Below are 16,237 nucleotides of genomic sequence, written 5' to 3'. Positions count from 1 at the left end.
AGGAAGAGGTGAGACAGACAGGGAGAGAAGGAAGAGGTGAGAGACAGGGAGAGAAGGAAGAGGTGATACAGGCAGGAGGGAAGGAAGAGGTGAGACAGACAGGGAGAGAAGGAAGAGGTGAGACAGACAGGGAGAGAAGGAAGAGGCGAGACAGACAGGGAGAGAAGGAAGAGGTGAGAGACAGGCAGGAGGGAAGGAAGAGGTGAGACAGGCAGGAGGGAAGGAAGAGGTGAGACAGGCAGGAGGGAAGGAAGAGGTGAGAGACAGGGAGAGAAGGAAGAGGCGAGACAGACAGGGAGAGAAGGAAGAGGCGAGACAGACAGGGAGAGAAGGAAGAGGCGAGACAGACAGGGAGAGAAGGAAGAGGCGAGACAGACAGGGAGAGAAGGAAGAGGCGAGACAGACAGGGAGAGAAGGAAGAGGCGAGAGACAGGGAGAGAAGGAAGAGGCGAGACAGGCAGGAGGGAAGGAAGAGGTGAGACAGGCAGGAGGGAAGGAAGAGGTAGACAGGCAGGAGGGAAGGAAGAGGTAGACAGGCAGGAGGGAAGGAAGAGGTAGACAGGCAGGAGGGAAGGAAGAGGCGAGACAGGCAGGAGGGAAGGAAGAGGCGAGACAGGCAGGAGGGAAGGAAGAGGCGAGACAGGCAGGAGGGAAGGAAGAGGCGAGACAGGCAGGAGGGAAGGAAGAGGCGAGACAGGCAGGAGGGAAGGAAGAGGCGAGACAGGCAGGAGGGAAGGAAGAGGCGAGACAGACAGGAGGGAAGGAAGAGGCGAGACAGACAGGGAGAGAAGGAAGAGGCGAGACAGACAGGGAGAGAAGGAAGAGGCGAGACAGACAGGGAGAGAAGGAAGAGGCGAGACAGGCAGGAGGGAAGGAAGAGGTGAGACAGGCAGGAGGGAAGGAAGAGGTAGACAGGCAGGAGGGAAGGAAGAGGTAGACAGGCAGGAGGGAAGGAAGAGGTAGACAGGCAGGAGGGAAGGAAGAGGTAGACAGGCAGGAGGGAAGGAAGAGGTAGACAGGCAGGAGGGAAGGAAGAGGTAGACAGGCAGGAGGGAAGGAAGAGGTAGACAGGCAGGAGGGAAGGAAGAGGTGAGACAGGCAGGAGGGAAGGAAGAGGTGAGACAGGCAGGAGGGAAGGAAGAGGTGAGACAGGCAGGAGGGAAGGAAGAGGTGAGACAGGCAGGAGGGAAGGAAGAGGTGAGACAGGCAGGAGGGAAGGAAGAGGTGAGACAGGCAGGAGGGAAGGAAGAGGTGAGACAGGCAGGAGGGAAGGAAGAGGTGAGACAGGCAGGAGGGAAGGAAGAGGTGAGACAGGCAGGAGGGAAGGAAGAGGTGAGACAGGCAGGAGGGAAGGAAGAGGTGAGACAGGCAGGAGGGAAGGAAGAGGTGAGACAGGCAGGAGGGAAGGAAGAGGTGAGACAGGCAGGAGGGAAGGAAGAGGTGAGACAGACAGGAGGGAAGGAAGAGGCAAGACAGACAGGAGGGAAGGAAGAGGCAAGACAGACAGGAGGGAAGGAAGAGGTGAGACAGGCAGGCAGAAAGGAAGAGGTGACATGGGCAGGAGGGAAGGAAGAGGTGACATGGGCAGGAGGGAAGGAAGGGGTGACATGGGCAGGAAGGAAGAGGCAAGACAGGAAAGATTGGGAAGAGGTAAGATGGAGAAAATTAAATTGGGGGAAGGGGGATTGGAAAGGAAAAAAATAAGTATAATAGGTAATGATTTAACCCTTTCAGTAGCATATAACTACATCACTGAGGCCAGGGTCCTTCATGTAGTTCTACACCATGAACTCGGCTCACTCAGGTAAGTTGTAAGTAAATTTTAGCCTAGATGTGAAAGAATGGGTCTACATGGTGAGTGTACACAGCAGAAAAAACTCCTGCCTCATGCAGTGCATGATGGCATGAGCGAAACTCCAGGCATGTTTGGTTTAATATAGCAACTTTGAGGTGTTTTCTAGGACAGTTTTTATAATTGTATTAGCTTTCTTGGTATCATTCAATAGAATGGAAGACATACTATTAAAAGAGGGATAATTTTGATTGGTTTCAGGACTGGAAGTAGCTTGAAATTGGGCTCAAAGTAGCAGAAATATTTTATTTTTGCAGGTTTTACCGAGGATGGATACTGCACCCCTACACTCCCCAGCCTGTTTTATGAGTTTTTCATAGGTCGAATTTAATTATTGGAATGCCGTAAATGTTTAGACCAATCATTCCTGGTCGTATTTTATTATCCAAGAAGCTGAGTAAATCTTATATTTGTGTGATAATAAATTCAACATGAAAGGCAAGTACTTTTGGTGTCATTACCCTTAGAAAAAGATTCTCTACAATTTCAGAAGGAAAAAACAATTTTGTTTAAAAGTGGACACAGAGCAATATTAATTTCTGGGGTCTGGATAGTGGAAGGGTTAAAAGACCTCATTAGAGAACATTATATTCTAAAATATTAAATCATCATCTACGAGGCAACAAGATATATTAAAAAGTGTACCACAGCAGGTTAACTATTAAATACAAACATCTTAGTTGAAAAGCCACATCCTCTCAAAATTAATAAATCAATAAGCCATAGTAATTGCAGTCCTCGGAAGACCATGTCTCGGTTGAAATACTCTGACACTGTTCCAATATTCTACAGTCATCTACCACACTAGGAGCACTATGTGCAAGGAACAAATACCTATTATATCTGGAGGTCTCTGGATATTTAGTATATTTGGTTGCAATCATTGCAAGGAAATGTATACAACCCTGCAGATGACTGAACCTGTTGGTGTCCCTTACTGGTTAAGTCCTTGACTTAGTGGATACAGTGTCTAAATGTGTCAATTAGAAAAACCACAAAATAAGTGAACAGTATTAACACAAAATTTACCAGGGGGAACTGCAGCACCATAAGGTTGGGCAGGTGGTGGAGGACACATGCCAACTCTACCCTCACGCCAATCATTGAATAACTTGTATATAGCAAATGATGCAAGAGTAGCCCATGGGGTTTTATCCTCCTCTGGACTTTCAGAAGAGTTGGAAGTAATTGGTGGCTTAACAAAGCTTATCAATGCTGCTTCAGCTGCGGCTTGTTTTGCTAATTGTTTAGATGATCCAAAACCTCTGTACTTCTGAGAGTCAATCTGCAAAGGTAAAATTTTTAAACATGAGTATATTATAAACATTATTTTATATTTGAAGTTATCATCATAAATCATAGAATACTGGCAAAAATATATACAGTATGTAAATTAAATAAAATCACTATTTATAAATATACAATATTGCAATTTTTTTATTTCCAAAAATATGTAACACTTACTAGGCCAAAAAAGAAGTGCTTCTGACTAGCTAACCAAAAACAAACACTTGTCCATACTCAGGCATACGTAACTATTTTTATCTAACATACCACCATACCTTGTTGGGAAATGGCATATGCATTGAAAAAAAAAAATGTAGTGCATAACATTATACAACAACATACATACAGTACACACAGTAATGAAACGCATTTGAACAACACATTTTTTATAATATGATTGAAAAATTGCAGCATAAATCTGCACAGCACACCTTAAGTTTTAATACATTGTCAGGCAAATAATGCTTGCCCCTTTCCAGGGCATATGAAAATGCTAACAGCCTTTATCCAACAGGGTAATTTCTTCTCATCCAGTCTGAGTAACCATTCACAAAGCCCTAACTACTTCACAAGAGCAGTGAGATGAGAAGAGATATGTAGCTGTGCCATTCTAAGCCTAGGAGAGGGGTTCTCAATCGCTCACTAGTAGCAATAATGACTGTTTTAACTTACTTTCAAACATTCATAACAAAAAACTTATGAAGTTATGGTAAAATTTATAAGAGTAAAAATGTCTAAGAACATATCAATCTTTAGTATACTAGAAGTATACCGAAATCCCTCCATTATACAGCCTCTCCTCACTTAGCGATGTACTTGTTTACCAACGACTCTCACCAATATGAACACAGTGGACCCCGGGTTTTTGGCCGGTATGGAAATTGTACAATTCGGATTTCGAGCACTTACAGCGAAATTCCCCCCCGGGTTTCGTACATCAGCTCGGAAATCGACGGTACCAGACACGTCCACCTGGACCGCTCATACATTCGTGACTCACTCTTGGAAACATTAAATATCTTATTTTACATTAATATAGACATTTTCATTAATCCATCTATGATATTTTCTTCAAAATTATGTAAGAAACACGTTACATACCACATAAATATGCAATGTTTATATGTTGTCAAGGGGTCAGTGGAGGGTAAAAATTATATTTCCTCTGGTCCAGAGGAATACTGGAATATCAGCAAAAATTTAACATTTCCACTATAATGAGCTCAATTTCAAGCTACTTTGTCCTGAAACTAATCTCTATTCTGTAATAAATCTTCCATTCTATCAAAAGAGATGAAGAAACCGACAATACAACCATAAAAACCATACGAAAATACACTGCAAATCATAGTTTTAAACCAAAAACATGGTTGTAGGCATTTCTTTTTCTCATTATGCACTGCGTGTTGCAGGATTTTTTTATATGGTGCACACTTACTGCATAGACCCATTCTCTCATATCTATGCCAAAATTTACCACTCACAGCCTATCTGAGTGAGCTGAGCTCATGGCATCATACTACGGGACTGACACTGGTTTCAAAGCCGTGATACGACAGGACCAACACTGAAAAGGTTAAAGATTTGTATGGCCTGGGGAATGCCGACTGCTGACTCTGCACAAGATGACATATACTGTAGTGGCCTTAATAGATGACCGACCCACAACCACAAGCTGAGAGACCAAATGGATAACATACAGCTATTTAATGTTCAGAAGTCACATAACCATCTCCAAACACTTCTCTATCAACAAATAGGAAACAAAGAATTTAAGGCATGATGAAATTCTTCCTTGTCACCAGCAAAGAAGAAAACTGTATAGCTAAATGTATGAGTTGCATCAGTTAATATAACAAAATGATTCACAGCCATCTACAGCACAATACATAAATATCTCCCAAAGCTTCTGCTTGTACAAGCAAGAGAAGAAAAATAATATAAAATTAAGCATTAAACCCGAGGGGCCCATATAGCACTGCAGGGAGGGATGCAGGGAAAAAAAAAAAACATGCAACAATGACGAGGAAGTGAGGTGCAGAAGTGTGTGCGAGTGGAGGTTAGTGGGGGTAGGGGAGAGTGAAAGCAAAAAACTAAAATCACAATTGGTGCAATAAATAAATTTCTATTAAAAAGTAAGAATCTGCATCAAAGGTTGAACTTTCAGCAAGAAGGTCAGGTAGTTAACCCTTTCAGGGTCGACAGACCCTCTCAGAGACTTGTTCTCATGGTCGCCCAAATTTCAAAAAAAAAAAAAAATTATTATTTCTATGAAAAGACAGAGAATCTTTTCCTGATCATAATGACACCAAAAGTATGAAATTTGGTGGAAAATTTACGGAATTATGCTCTCACAAAGTTAGCGGTCTCGACGATGTTTACGCAACAGCGATTTTGCCCACTTTGAGCTCTATTTTCAGCCAATTCCAGTGTACTTGTCGACAAAAATCATAAATATTTCGCTAGAACTTCATTTTTTCTATAGAATGAGTACAAGAAACCACCCATTTACCGATTTCAACTATCCAATAGTAGTCAGAATTTAGCAATTTTGCCAATTTCACACAAATTTCAAAAGATGCCAATTTCCGAATAGGGTCCAGAATAAACGAGAAAGACATTCCTGGCACTAAAATAACATTTCCTCTGTTCATTAGTCACGTCCCCGTGCCCCTCTTACATTCTTTTGCTTTCCACTTTGAATTTTTATTCTCACAGAAAAATAGATTTACTGTTATGCAGACCACTGCATTGGTGTAGAAATGGTATAAATAATATCAGCGCACTTGTGAAAGAATATTAGACACACCAGTTGACGTGTATTGGATGCATAGAATGATTTGTTTACTTTTGAACTTCAGTAAAAATCTAACATTTCAGCTACTTTGAGCTCAATTTCAAGGTATGTACTTTTCTTTGTAAAACCAGTCAAAATCATTTCAATTTCTGTAATGTCTTCCATTCTATAAAATGAGACCAGGAAAACTAGAATACAACAATAATACCATACGAAAATACAGTGCAAAGTCGCTGTTTTAATCCAAAAACACGGTCAAAGTTTTTTTTTTCTCATTACGCACTGTGTGCTGCAGGATTTTTTTTTATACCACGCGCACTGACCACAGACCCATTCTTTCATATGTAAGCCTACCAGCTTTCTCTCACTAGATTTGAGGGCACTAGAATTTAGGCGTACTAGTACGTCAAAAACCCTGGTGCGTAAGCCATACTAGTACAGCCGAAACCCTGAAAGGGTTAATTAATGTGCTGGAGCGGCAGAGACAATGGAAGTGAATTCTGCGTGCCTGATGATAGGCTGGACAATCTAATATGGTAAACTAACAGTGCAACCAAAAAGTCCCTACTGAGCAATGCCAGGCATTTTTCCATGAGGCATCTACAAGGCGTGTGTTGCCAATATGTAAATGGGAGAATGCAGTCTCCGAAACATGACAGCAGTGGGAAGACAAGAAACCTAAACGTGCTCGGCAAAATAATTTGTTGTGAATCATCTCGGACCAACATTGTTTCCATCAGTTGTGGAGTTAAGAGATCTCTGATGGATAATCTGAACAAGGAACACCCATGGAAAATTGGAAGTCTCAAACAGCTGATTAAGCAGCTGAGTTTGCTTGTTCGTTAACATAAACTGATGTGTCCACAGGCCAAGCAAAAACTGATGTCTATGTTTACTAGAAATGTGGCATAGCCAAAGTTGACAAATAGAGTCAAATTTCTGGATAGTTTGTAATGTGCTCTAAGAGTCTGATAAAATTACAATGGCAAGGTAGACATCAAAGCAAAGTGGATGACAGCCATTAAAATTAAATACGCAAGACCATCAATAGAGTCAGAACCATCAGTGTACACTGCAATGAAGTGATCAAGAAAGCGTGAGCATGAAGTGAGCTCTCACACATGGAAGCAAGGAAGAACAAATGTGAATCATTGAGACTTTCCAGAGAGAATGAGAAAAGTAAGATGCAGGGTGAATGTAGAGAGGTATATTAATCCCTTCACTCTCAGGACCCCCAAAATTAAAATTACCCGAAGTCCACATGGTAGAGAATCCTTTCTGGAAGGCAATGACACCAAAAGTATAAAATCTGATGACAACTTGCCTTCCAATTTGAATTAAAAAACAAAAATAAATTGAAGATTTGTCAAATAATAAAATATAATCAGGAATGATTGGTCACAGTTTACAGTGTCCCAATAATTTAATCAGATTAGTAAAAATCCATAAAACAAACCAGGGGTTGTCAGGGGCACTGAACCCATCCTCAGGAAAATCAAAAATTAAATATTTCCACTACTTTGAACCCTATTTCAATTTACTTTCAGTCGTGGAACCAACCAAAATTATCTCTAGTTCAGTAGTATGTCTTCCATTCTATCAAATGATACTGAGAAACAGCCAATAAAACAAAACAGCCTCAGGCTCTGAAAAAATACGCTTATGTACAGTTGAGGACACTCATTAAAGGAAACATTTCACTTCTTCAATCCTGAACTGTACATAAGTGTCTTTTTCCACATCTTGTCAGTACGTATCACCAAACCATTTCTCACTCAGACTCTATTAAACCAGATACAAAATTAAAAGTTTTGCTCTTCTCATCATGCACAATGCAAGGCAAGATTTTTTTTTTATACTGTGCACACTTGCCACAAAGACCCATCCTCTTATATCTAACGACAAATTTTACCACTTGCAGCTCATCTGAGTGAGCTGAGCTCATGACGTACATCTACTTGATGGACTCTGGCACTGATAACATAGATTTATGTGAAGGACACTGAGTTAATAAGAAGGAAGAGGGCAGAGCTAGAAGCACAGCCTTGAGGGACACCTTTAGTCAGGGTGAAGTCAGGAAAAAAGCTTGTTAACCCAGACTGAGGTGTCTGACAAGAAATCCTTAAGGAAAAGTGATAAATTGCACTGGTGGTTCAAAGAATGAACTTGGACAAAATGTAATGACTGGTGATAAACCTTTTCAAGATCAAAAAAAGACTACCTCACTACCCACCCGGCTATAAACACCCCCACCCACGATACTCCACCCCACCCACGACATCACCACCTACCCTCTCTTCTGTGAACTTCAAACCTACAAGCCTCCTCTGGGATGACTTCACACCGCAAAATAGCAAGAACATCTACGCTATCTGGCTATTGTCCCAGTAGTTACTGCAGGGTTTGTGGGTATACCACAAGGGACAAAATTCTTCTTAGATGTAAGGAGCCTACTTGTTCCAACTACTGCCACACAGATTGCATTCCAGAAGAAGAATTTTGTTGCAGCCAGGTTGAAAATTTCAGAAAATTTAAGGATATCCATAATCCTGTGGTATATGTGTGGATACAAGCCTGGAGCTACAGGAGGAAGGTTCAGAAGTCCTACCTCAGGGACTCCTGTCCAAAGATCAAGACTGCCCTCTTGGGCAGTGTTGTAAAGTTGCAGCTAAGATAATCCATCACAGGGAAGCACTTCATGAGCTCCTCAAATCATTAGATAACCTACAAGCTATTGTAGAAGGCCAGTGCAAGCCTGCATCAAGTGACATAAGCTGCTCAGCTGATGGTGACACTATTGACAAAGACTGGAAGTCCCACACTGAGCTTAACTCAGGGGTAAACAACTGGTGGAATTCTGTCATCGCTAAGGTCCCACAGACTGACAGAGTTCAAAACACTACCTTTGGGAATTCTAACACAATTCCTCTGACCACCACAGAGGGAACAAATCCTCTTCCCAGCAACGAGGGAAGCCTTGGATCTGTTAATTCTCCTACACCTGACATCTCTGCTTCAGCCACTGCCAGTCTACTTGACAGTGCACATACCATCTCTGATCCTACATCTGTCAGCACACCTGCCGACACTATTCTAGAATCTGGTAGCAGTGCTTCGTCAGCAAGTTCTGAGCCAGGAGTTTCTCCACCAGAGAACGGTGCAGTTAATGATCAGGGAACTATCACTGCACCTGATCACCTACTGTGCCGAAGTATGAACAGCAGGGACACATCTGTCAGAACTGGTAGAGGACGGGGCAGAGGACATGGAGGAGGAAGACATCTACAGCCGTCTCACCCTCCACTAACACAGTTCCAGCGGCAGAATCTGAGGACAAATCTGCAAAACACAGGAGGTGCAACAAATCCTAGTCCACCCTCCCAGGCACCTAGGCGCACTGTGCTCTCACTGTCACCGGAAGGGGCACACTGCCAACAACTGCCTGCGAGATACCAGGTGTAATTACTGCTACAAGAAAGGACATAAGGAGGACCAGAGTCGGAAGAAAAAGGAACTTGACAGACAGGGCCACCTGTTTAGAGACCTGTTCTCAGAACAAACCAGCAGGATCTCTGAATTGGTGAACACTCTCACACGTCACCCACTTAGCTACTCCTATCCCAGCCCAGCAGGTGGGATTGTGCCTTATACAAGACCACAGACCTACATCCCTGCAGCTGCCTCAGTACCCTACCTCTCTCAAGGGCAGGCACCTTACATTCCCTACACACCCACCACCTCAAGCTGACCACTTCATCATGAGGAGCCAGTCTATCAGCATCCTGTCGGCCAACATTAGAGGTTTCATTACTAATGTTGGAGAGCTCACACATAGTTTTGTGAACACTCGACGTCCCGACATGATAGCTGTTGTTGAAACATTTTTGGATGACAGGACTCCAGAAAATTTTGCAAGAATTGCTGGCTACACCTCATGGATGAGAAGAGACAGGCAAGGGCAAGGTGGTGTTGCTGTGTGCTTCTCTAAAAGTGTTCATGCCCAGCACATTGATGTTGCCACCCCTACACATCTTGAAATGATGTTCTTCAAGCTCTGTATAAACACTAGTACCTCTGTACTAGCATGTGCAATGTACAGACCTTAGTGGCAACATGCAGACCGTATCAACTTCCTAATGGAAAATATTGACTCCCTTCTGCTACAACACAACTGTCAACATATTATAATTGTTGGTGACCTCAACCAGCACCTTATACAGAGGGACTTTGATGACCTTCTTGCAGTGTTTGACATGAGAAACTTTGTTGATTTCCCTACTCATATCTCTGGCTCCTCCCTTGACCCAGTAGTGAGTGATCTGGCAGAAGGCATAGTCACTTGTCAACCCCTTGGCTACGTTGGATCGTCTGACCACAAGGCTGTTTTTACCACACTTAAGATCCCAACAGAACGAGGTGAGGAGTCCACACGCACAACCTGGCTATGGGAAAGAGGTAATTGGCCAGCCCTTTGCTCTGAGCTCGCCACCACCGACTGGAATGCTCTTCTCCAAGGGGATGCTGACAACCAAGTGAAAGCCTTCACTGGACACATCCTTAATCTACAACAAGAACACATTCCTCACCGGCAATATGTGACAAAGCCTACAGATCAGCCTTGGTTTGGCTTTCGTTGTAGAGAGGCTGCTACTGCTAAGTACAAAGCATGGTGAAGATATAAGAGACATCCTACCACCTATAACAGGAACTTGCACATGCAAGCCTGTAGGCATATGGGTGATGTTCAAAAGTGGGCCATTGCTAAATGGGAGGTGGACACTAAAAGAAAGTTAGCATCAGGTAGGGTAGGCTCCAAAACCTGGTGGTCCCTGGTCAAGGACAGACAAGGTTATCTGCCTGATGAACTTATTCCACCTCTAAATCGACAGGATGAGACCACCTCTACTAGTAGTCAAGAGAAGGCAGACCTCTTTGCTGAACACTTTGCTACCAAAATGCAAGTTCCTGATCCAGCAAGGGACCCTCCTTGGCTAGCTGCAAGAACTGTGTCAAAACTGTCAGTGGTGACAATAAGGCAGGAGGAGGTGCATTTCCTACCTAAATCACTTGACCAAGAAAAGGCTGTGGGCCCAGACAAGTTGAGCCCAAGATTGTTGAGAAGATGTGCAGACCAGCTAGCAGCACCTCTAACTCGCATCTTTCAGCACTGCCTAGTACAGTGTAAATGGCCCTCTCTATGGAAAGAGGCAAATGTAGTCCCTGTTCACAAAAAGAAGAGCAGAGCAGAAATCAGCAACTACAGACCAGTGTCACTCCTGTCAATCACTGGTAAGATCCTTGAGACAATAATCTCAAGACAAATGACAGTTTTCTGACTACCACTCACTACTTTGTGATCGTCAATATGGCTTCAGGAAAGGTTACTCTGCTGCTGATCTGTTGTTAAACCTCTCCACTAAGTGGCACCAGTCACTGGATGAATCCAAAGTCAGCTGTGTGGTAGCACTGGACATTGCTGGCGCTTTCGACCGGGTGTGGCACCAGGGCCTCTTAGCAAAACTTCAAGCACTGGGAATTGCAGGCTCTACGCTATGTCTCCTCAGTGATTACCTTCATGGTAGATCTCTAAGTGTAGTTCTCAATGGAACGGAATCAGCAAGACATCCTATTGGGGCAAGCGTTCCACAAGGAAGTGTGCTGGGTCCACTGTTATGGAATGTCTACTTCAACGACCTTCTTCATCTCATCCCAGAATCACATGCATATGCAGACGACTGTACACTGACATTCACTTATCCAAGAGAAGAAATGCCAGCTGCTCTAAGCTACATCAATCACCAGCTGAGAGCTATATCAGCTTGGGGAAATAGATGGCAAGTAACATTTGCACCTGAGAAAACGCAAATGATGATCGTCTCTAGGCACCATGATGGTAATGCTGGTGCAGTAGTAAGGATGAATGGGAGGATGTTGGCACCTGGAGAAGAAGTTGATATCCTTGGGGTGAAATTTGACTCCAAACTAACCATGAAGAACCATGTTGTAAATCTTGCAAACAAGGCAGCCAGGAAGCTTACAGCACTTCGCCGTATCTCCCATCTGCTTGACAGTAGGGGTTGCAAGATCCTGTACGAGGCACAAGTACGCTTGCACCTTGAGTATGCTCCACTTTCTTGGTTTGCCTGCCCCCCCTCTCATCTGCGACTGCTTGACAGAGTAGAGAACAGAGCAAGACGTCTCATCTCTCGCCTGGACCCATCCTGGATAGATCTGTCATTTCAGCAGAGCCTTCAACATAGGAGGGATGTGGGTGGCCTTACTGTTATGTACAAGGCCAATATTGTCAAAATACCACACTTGGATCCACTTTGAGGACAGCGTGAAACAAGCTTTTATGCCACAATTATTATTATAATCAAAAAGAAGCGCTAAGCCACAAGGACTATACAGCGCTGCAGGGCAGGAAGGAAGCGAGGGCATCAGGTGGCAAAAGGGAGATGGATGAGCAACAGGTTACGGATAACAGCGGGGCAGTGGATGGTGAAAGGGTAAAGGGCAGCAAGAGACTGAACCAGAAAGGGCTGAGGGGAGTGCGAAAAGTATCATCAGAGTTTGTGGAGTAAATCAGTCGTTGTCAAGAAGTCAATGAGAGAGTCAGGATTAAAGGAGGGTCCATCAGCAAGAAGGGAAGGTAAAGAGAGAGTAGGAGAACGAAGACGACGTTGGAGGTAAATTCTGCGTGCTCGTTGATAGAGAGGGCAGTCTAACAGAATGTGGCTAATCGATACTGGAACTTGACACTGCTCACAGAGAGGAACAGGGTGCCTCTCCATGAGATACCCATGAGTAAGACGAGTGTGGCCAATGCGAAGGCGGGAGAGAGTGGTCTCCCAACCTCGGCACTGATGACAAGAAGACGGCCAGTAACCTATGCTCGGTTTAATAGAATGAAGTTTGTTACCGAGCAGAGTTGACCAACGTTGTTGCCAACGGGTGCGAAGGTGGGTAGCTATTGCAGCAAAATAGTCCAGAAATGGAACACCTCGATAGGAAATTGGTAGGTCATATACTGCTGACCGCGCAGCAGTGTCTGCCTGTTCATTGCCCTGTACGTCGACATGACCAGGGACCCAACAAAAAACAATATCTTTATGTTTGGTAGAGATACGGCGTAGCCAAAGTTGGATACGGAGAACTAGGGGATGAGATGTATCAAATTTTCGTATAGCCTGTAGAGCACTAAGGGAGTCTGAGACTACTACAAATGATGACACAGGCATAGATGTGATACGAATAAGTGCTGCAAGAATGGCATACAGTTCAGCAGTAAAAATGCTAGCTGAAGATAGTAAATGCCCTCGTACGACGCTGTCCGGAAACACTGCTGCGAATCCGACGCCGTCTGAAGACTTAGAGCCATCTGTGTACACAGCGGTGGCATGAGAATGAGAGTGGAAGTGATCAAGAAAAAGAGAGCGGGAAGCCACCGTAGGCAGTTGAGCTTTCGAGCAAGGGAGTGAGAAAGAACAGACCCGAACAGCTGGAACTTCCCAGGGGGGTAGGGAAAAGTGAGATGCTACATGAACATATAAAGGTGGTAACTGAAGGGAAGACAAGAGTGAAAGTAGGCGAAGAGAAAAGGGACGGAGCAAACAGGGGCGGCGAACGAATAAAGAATGTCTACTAATATCGGTGACCATTCTATAAATGGAAGGATTGTGTAGATCGTGAGAGCGTACATAGTAACGAAGGCAATGGGCATCACGGCGATCAGACAAGGATGGAACATTTGCTTCTGTATAGAGGCTCTCAACAGGGGAAGAGCGAAAAGCACCAAGGCACAAACGTAAGCCTTGGTGATGGATAGAGTTAAGGCTAGAGAGAGTAGCAGGAGAGGCCGCGGAATAAATCTGGTCACCATAATCGAGTTTCGATAAAACGAGGGCTGAATGTAGGCGAAGCAGAGTTCGACGATCAGCTCCCCAGGAAAGATGAGCAAGGGTTTTAAGAAGGTTTAGCCGGCTGTGACAAGTTGCCTTCAGAGAGGTAATGTGAGGTTTCCAGGTTAACCGACGGTCAAAGAGAAGGCCTAGAAACCTGACTGTATCACGTTCGGGGATACGGGAGCCATAGAGATACAAAGGATGATCGGAGATAACAGAGCGTCTAGTGAAAGTAATTTGGTGAGTTTTGGTACTTGAAAATTTAAACCCATGTGTGGTGGCCCAAGTGGAAACACGGTCGACCGCATGCTGGAGAGAAACTGCAATAAGGTGACAGTCAGCGCCTGCACAAGCAATAGCGAAGTCATCAACATAGAGTGATGACCAAATATTGGGTGGAAGAACAGAGGCCAAATCATTTATAGCAAGGAGAAAAAGTGTTGTGCTTAGAACACATCCCTGAGGGACACCTTCAGCTTGGACGAAGTCCGGGGAAAGAACATTATTGACTCGAACACGGAAATGTCTGTCAGTTAAAAAGTTCTTAAGGAAGGATGGTAGATTGCCTCGGAGGCCTAAGGAATGGGCCTGGGCCAAAATATTATACCTCCAAGTTGTGTCATATGCCTTCTCAAGGTCAAAAAATATGGCAATAACTGAGTGATTATTCGCAAAGGCATTACGAACATACGTATCCAAGCGTAGTAAGGGGTCTATGGTAGAACGACCCTTACGAAAGCCATATTGACTAGCGGAGAGACTGTTGTGAGTCTCTAAATACCACATTAAACGTCGATTTACGAGGCGTTCCATCACTTTGCAAACTGCACTTGTAAGAGCGATGGGGCGATAGTGGGAGGCATCATGTCCTGTAGTACCCGGTTTGCGGAAAGGGAGAACAATGGCAGATTTCCACAGCTGGGGAAGAACTCCTTGTGCCCAAATAAGATTGAAGAGGTGTAAGAGGACTACAAGGGCTGACCGATGTAAATGTTGTAACATACGAATATGAATGTCATCAGGCCCAGCTGCCGATGATCGGCAAGCTGAGAGCGTTGCCTCCAGTTCTTGAAGTGTAAAAGGCACATTATACTGTTCTTCTCCGAGAGAAGAAAAGTCCAAGGGTACTAACTCTCTGGCAGACTTTGAGGAAAGAAACGAGGGGCATAGATGGAGCCCTCGGGAAATACGGACCAGATGTGTGCCAAGTTCAATGGCAACGTCGAGAGGGTTTGCTATATCAACACCAGTGACCCGTAGAACAGGAGCCGGGTCAGGAGAGTATTTACCACTCAATTTCCTCACTTTTTTCCAGACTGCACTCATAGAAGAAGCAGAGGTGATGGTGGAAACATAGTCTCGCCAACAAGTGCGTTTAGCTTCACGGATGACACGGCGAGCGATCGCACGCTTCTGCTTAAAATCAACAAGTCTCTCAGCGGTTATATTGTACCGGTACCTGCCCCATGCAGCACGTTTCAAACGTACTGCACGAGCACAAGCAGGAGACCACCAAGGCACGCACTTCTGAGAATGCCTGCCTGAGGTTTGGGGTATAGAATGAGAAGGTGCGGTATAAACTGATGTCGAGAAGATGTGTAGGAGCTCATCAATGGAGGATGAAGAAGGAACCTCACTAAAAGCAGTGAGGTGTGAGTAAAGATCCCAATTTGCCCGATCAAATTGCCAGCGAGGGCTACGGGAAGGTGGTGAATAGGAAGGAGAAGTAAGAATGATCGGAAAATGATCGCTGTCATGTAAGTCTGGTAGAACAGACCAGGTGAAGTCTAGTGCAGTGGAGGAAGAGCAGACTGATAGATCGATGCAAGAGAGAGTATGAGTACGAGGATCAAAATGGGTGGGAGTACCCGTATTTAAAACATGGAGGGGGTGAGAGGCAAGAAAAGTCTCCAACTGAATGCCACGTGAGTCACAATGAGACCCCCCCCAGAGGAAATGGTGGGCATTAAAATCACCAAGTAACAGAAGTGGTGGTGGTAAGGATGAAACAAGAAAGGCAAAGTCTGGGATAGAAAATGCTCGAGAAGGAGAGAGATATAAAGAACATATTGTAAACCACTTATTCAAGTGGATACGGGCTGCAGTGTAATGCAGCGAGGTATGGACAAATAGTTGACAGTACGGAATATCATTGCGTAGAAGAAGGGCACTTTCATTAAAGGTCCCATCTGAGAAAGGATCCGAAGAATACAATAAATTATAGCCTGAGATAGGTTGGAAAACAGCCGAGTGTAATTTTGGTTCTTGTAAGCAAGCACCAACAGGGGAAAACCTGGAAAGCAACATCTGAAGCTCACCCCGATTACCCCTGAGGCCGCGGATATTCCACTGTAAATAGGCCATGATTGGCGATGAAGAAAATATCAGGAATCTGTA

General features: G+C 44.2%; 1 protein-coding gene across 11 annotated transcripts in view; it reads right to left on the bottom strand.

Moving 5' to 3' along the window:
- LOC128696512 (double-stranded RNA-specific editase 1) overlaps window positions 1-16,237 on the bottom strand; it is a 70,105-nt gene that overhangs the window by 5,496 nt on the left and 48,372 nt on the right. For 10 of the 11 annotated variants that reach the window (XM_070094727.1, XM_070094730.1, XM_070094731.1 and 7 more), the window contains one exon: window positions 2,882-3,137. In XM_070094727.1, coding sequence (XP_069950828.1) covers window positions 2,882-3,137 — 256 coding nt within the window. Of the gene's footprint in view, window positions 1-2,881; window positions 3,138-16,237 lie in introns of those variants that run through there. The other variant, XR_011393244.1, reaches the window with a different exon arrangement.

This window comes from Cherax quadricarinatus, chromosome 47, assembly GCF_038502225.1.
Source record: "Cherax quadricarinatus isolate ZL_2023a chromosome 47, ASM3850222v1, whole genome shotgun sequence".
NCBI classification, from domain to species: domain Eukaryota; kingdom Metazoa; phylum Arthropoda; class Malacostraca; order Decapoda; family Parastacidae; genus Cherax; species Cherax quadricarinatus.
The sequence above is the reverse complement of the archived record's forward strand: the minus strand, read 5'-3'. Positions and strand labels throughout refer to the sequence as shown.